This window comes from Microtus ochrogaster, chromosome 5, assembly GCF_000317375.1.
Source record: "Microtus ochrogaster isolate Prairie Vole_2 chromosome 5, MicOch1.0, whole genome shotgun sequence".
Classification (NCBI taxonomy): domain Eukaryota; kingdom Metazoa; phylum Chordata; class Mammalia; order Rodentia; family Cricetidae; genus Microtus; species Microtus ochrogaster.
In genome coordinates this window covers 33,137,528-33,142,113 of record NC_022012.1, presented here as the reverse complement: position 1 = coordinate 33,142,113, position 4,586 = coordinate 33,137,528, and the positions used below count along the sequence as shown (strand labels likewise).

General features: G+C 37.4%; 1 protein-coding gene across 1 annotated transcript; it reads left to right on the top strand.

Moving 5' to 3' along the window:
- The first annotated feature begins 2,078 nt into the window (after positions 1 to 2,078).
- LOC101985578 (olfactory receptor 1537-like) lies at positions 2,079 to 3,050 on the top strand. Its single transcript, XM_005347497.1, has one exon. It carries the CDS (start codon positions 2,079 to 2,081, stop codon positions 3,048 to 3,050), a length of 972 nt encoding a protein of 323 aa, XP_005347554.1.
- The last annotated feature ends 1,536 nt before the right edge of the window (positions 3,051 to 4,586 follow it).

Genomic DNA, 4,586 nt, shown 5'->3' with positions numbered 1-4,586 from the left:
CTCTCTCTCTCTCTCTCTCTCTCTCTCTCTCTCTCTCTCTCTCTCTCTCTCTCTCTTTCTCCCCCACCCCACATTCTGAATATAGTCACGCTGACACAACTTCAGTCCCATATCCCCCTATTATACTCCCTCCTCACTACAAGTCTCTTTACCATAATTATAACATTTTTTTCCTGTAGTTTGGGACCTGTTCATTTTAACCAGGTCAACTTAGAGATTATAAGGTTATAACTATCCACTGGAGTATGTGGACTGAGATGGTAAGTACACAACTGAAGACAATGTTTGCCTCATTCTAGAATCTATGAGTAACTCAAATACCAGTGGGAGGAGAGGTGTCAGATCCTCCCCACCCCCACAATAATCTGTGAGGAATCATTTACAGGCTCAATCTACGAGGGCCATGTAACAGCCACTGCTGCTGTGAAATAATTTGGCTGGATCATTACATACAACAGGAGAGTTTTTCATAGATCTTCTCCTTATTGTTGTCTCTTATATTCTTTCTGACCCTTCCAATTTTATGATTAGCATCCTTGTTTGTTTTGGGATTCTTTTATTTGTGTGTGATTCTAAGAATTCTCAAAGTTGAGGTCTTCCAGGCTGCAAAGAATTTCCTCAATTTTATTTCAAGAACTTCTATCTCTCTCTGTTTACTTAAACCTGTGTACTATCATGAGATTTATGTTGGTATCTATGCAAAACTTAAATGTTTACGTTTAACACATTTTAACTTTTGACCTTTGAACTAAACTCTAATTCATTTTGTGGAAACAGTGACTAATTGTTCACAGTTTTGAGGATAGAGAAAAACTTATATTTTTTTCCTCAATATATATTTCTACATTGCAAAATTTATTAGTTCACAAGAAATAAAAGAAAAAATAGGAGCTGATCTGAGACCGGTTTTCTAATTTTAATGTGTAGAATAGCAGGTTTTTAACTTGAGAAAATGCCAATATGATATAACAACACAAAACCACACTGTGGATTTTTTAGTGATAAGATGTCAGTAATACTTATTTCTTTACATGTAAAGTAATAAAAATTACATTGTGCTAGCCAAGAGTGTCATTAAGTGACTGGGAGGGAGGGTGAACACGTTGTCTCCATGGCCTCACTATTTAAACACTGTTGAATGTCGGTCTTAAGAACTGGATCACAAATAGAAACCTCTTGCTCATGGACCACCATGCATCTAGTACATAATCCTAGGAGCACCATGTATCTAGTACATAATTCTAGGAGCACCATGCATCTAGTACATAACCCCAGGATCACTATGCATTTACTTCATAATCCCAGGAGCACTGTTCATCTAGTACATAATCCTAGGAGCACCATGCTTCCAGTGCCTCATGAAATGGTTACTCCAGATGTCATTTCGTTTTCACATTTGGAAATGTAAATACTTTATGTATCTTAAGAATGAGGAAACAATGGAGATTTTTGAAAAAGTGCTCCACAAATCCTCTGATGAATTTAGATTTTCAATACTAATTCACTCTTTGTAGGGAAATTTGCTTCCTGAAAAGCATGTCACTTTTCCTCACTGATGTCCACTCTAATTCTCAGTCATTAGACTATGGTTTGAAATTACAAAAATTATCAAGGTTTGAACATGGTGATAAGACTTTATATGAAAGCTATTCTTAATTTTTAAAGGATAAGGTTAAAATTAATAATAAAATATATATCTTTATGACATATTAAGGTAATTATATAGAGAGCAAAAGTATACTGAAGCAGAAATAATTTATATATGGACATTATGTACATGGAAAAGATTAATAAAGTGATTCTGACATCTTTACTCTCTCTCTCCACACACACACATATGTATACATATATGCACACACACTTATAGATATCTATGTGTGTGTGTGTGTGTGTGTGTGTGTGTTATTTGGGACATTATTACTTTGTGCAGCCATGCCTCTACAACAACTAGCTCTGTTTTGCAGGTTGGCCTTGAACTCACAGAAATTTTCCTGCTTCTGCCTCCCTAGTGCTGGTATTAAAGACTTAAGCTACCACTACCTGATTCAAGCAATTGTTTTTACTACTTCAGGATCCGAATGAAGAACTTGGCAGCAGGAAACCACTGCACAGTGAATGAATTCTTGTTGGCTGGGCTCTCAGAGAAACCAGAACTTCAGATGCCTCTCTTCCTCCTCTTCTCTGGAATCTATGTGGTCACTGTAGCAGGGAATCTGGGCATGATCACACTGATTGTGCTCAGTTCCCACCTGAACAAACCCATGTACTATTTCCTCAGCAGTCTCTCCTTCATTGACTTCTGTCAGTCCACAGTTGTCACCCCAAAAATGCTGGTGGGCTTTTTGACAGAGAAGAACCTCATCTCTTTACCTGGATGCATGACTCAGCTCTATTTCTTTATCATTTTTGGTATTGCAGAGTGTCACACACTAGGTGTAATGGCATACGACCGCTATGTGGCCATCTGTAACCCCTTGCTTTACAATGTAACCATGTCTTATCAGATTAGCAGTGCCCTGATTACAGGAGTGTATATTTTTAGTATGTTCAATGCATCAATTCTCATAGGCTTTATGATCAGGATTCAGTTCTGCAAATTAGATGTGATCAACCACTATTTCTGTGATCTTCTTCCCCTCTTGGAGCTTGCATGCTCTAATACCTATATTAATGAGTTGTTGATTCTAATTTTTGGTACATTTAACATTTTTGTCCCAATTCTCACCATTATTACTTCCTACATCTCCATTATTGCCAGCATCCTCAGGATTAAATCCACAGAAGGCAGGTCCAAAGCCTTCAGCACCTGTAGTTCCCACATCTCTGCTGTTGCTGTTTACTTTGGTTCTGCTGCATTCATGTACTTACATTCATCATCAGTTAATACGATAGACAAAGGGAAAATGCCATCTGTGTTTTATACTACTGTTGTTCCCATGCTGAACCCATTGATCTATAGCCTGAGGAATAAGGATGTCAGTGTTGCATTGAAGAAAATACTTCTAAGAAAAAATTCATGTTTCATAAGTAATGTGAAAATAATTTATTAGAATAAAGATTTTCACAAATACATAGTTTGAGTTGATATGATTGTTTTATTCTACTTGTAAGAATTATTACTCATGCCGGGTGGTGGTGGCACATGCCTTAATCCCAGCACTTGGGAGGCAGAGGCAGGCGGATCTCTGTGAGTTCAAGGCCAGCCTGGTCTACAAGAGCTAGTGCCAGGACAGGCTCCAAAGCTACAGAGAAACCCTGTCTCGAAAATAAAAAAAAGAATTATTACTCATTTGCTAGGGTACTTTGATAATTTTTATGAATATAAATTTCAGTTGAATTTTCTATGTACATCTTATCTCTCTTGTTTCATAGAATAAAAAATTTCAACCAATAGTTAGGATGACATCAATTCATATGCCTGTAATGTTCAGTCCATCATGCTGTATACATTTTTTGTTTTGATAAATATTACTTTAAAATTAAACTTCATCCTCAGTTTCAACAATTCTTATACTTTTATTTATTTGTAACTTATTTATGAAAATTTCATATGTAAGTGCTATAATTACATCACTTTCCACATCTCCCTCTTAACACTCCTGTGTACCCCCTGCTCTCTGTCAAATTAGGAGCATCCTTTACTTAAGTTCATACATAACAGGGGGTTAATTCAAAGGACTTATTCTGTTTTTAGTGATCACTAATTGTCTATAGCTCTTTATCTAGGGTTAAAGTTCGCTGCGATTTTTTTACCTTCTACATTGGTGTGTCAACTGATATCAATTTTGGCTCTTGTTTGGCAAACTATATTATTTATATTATATCTCTGCTTCTCTCTATGCTCTTCTCCCCTTCTTTTCTTTCCCATCCATAAAATACTAAATAAATATCCAACCTCACTCTGCATGGTTTGCCTATCCTTCTGTCTTTGTTCTCTTGCTGACTACATGGCTCTCTGCCCAGAGCCATGTGCTTGGGAGACCTACAGCATGTTCTCATGACCTTCTGCCTGCTGCAACTTCAGGGATGTGGTCAAGGGACCCGGTGCCTCCTGCAAACACTTGGGAACCACTCAGAGACCTGCAGTATTTTGCTTAATCCATAACAGTCTCGTTGTTTAGAATTTCATGGTCAGATGACAATGGTTCCTTCAAACAACTCGGATATGAGGTTTTGGTATGTGGAAATTGACTTACTTCCTAAGAACCTGGAATCAGTTCACTAGGAGCTGATTTCCTGCTTCTTTCCAAAGTGAAAATTTGTCTTGGAATGAACCAGATTTTCCCACAGATCCACACCAAACAGAATACTGACATACCACTCTCACCAGTGGACAGGTCATCTAGAACAAAACTAAATAGAGAAATAATGGAGTTGCCAGATGTTTTTTAATCAAATGGACCTACCAGATATTCCACCAAACAAAGGAATATACCTTCTGAGCATTGTTGGGTTCTGGAATCGCATAAATAGTGGGAAGCAGACCCCCAAAGCAATTTTATTCAAAAACACAGTGAGTGGGAGATGGGAGGGACTCTTCTAACCAGTTAAGGGTACAGAGAATTATTTGACTCTGTAACCCCAAG

What these genes read in the sequence shown, in the direction of transcription:
- LOC101985578 (XM_005347497.1), top strand. Translation starts at nt 2,079, where the DNA reads ATGAAGAACTTGGCAGCAGGAAACCACTGCACAGTGAATGAATTCTTG.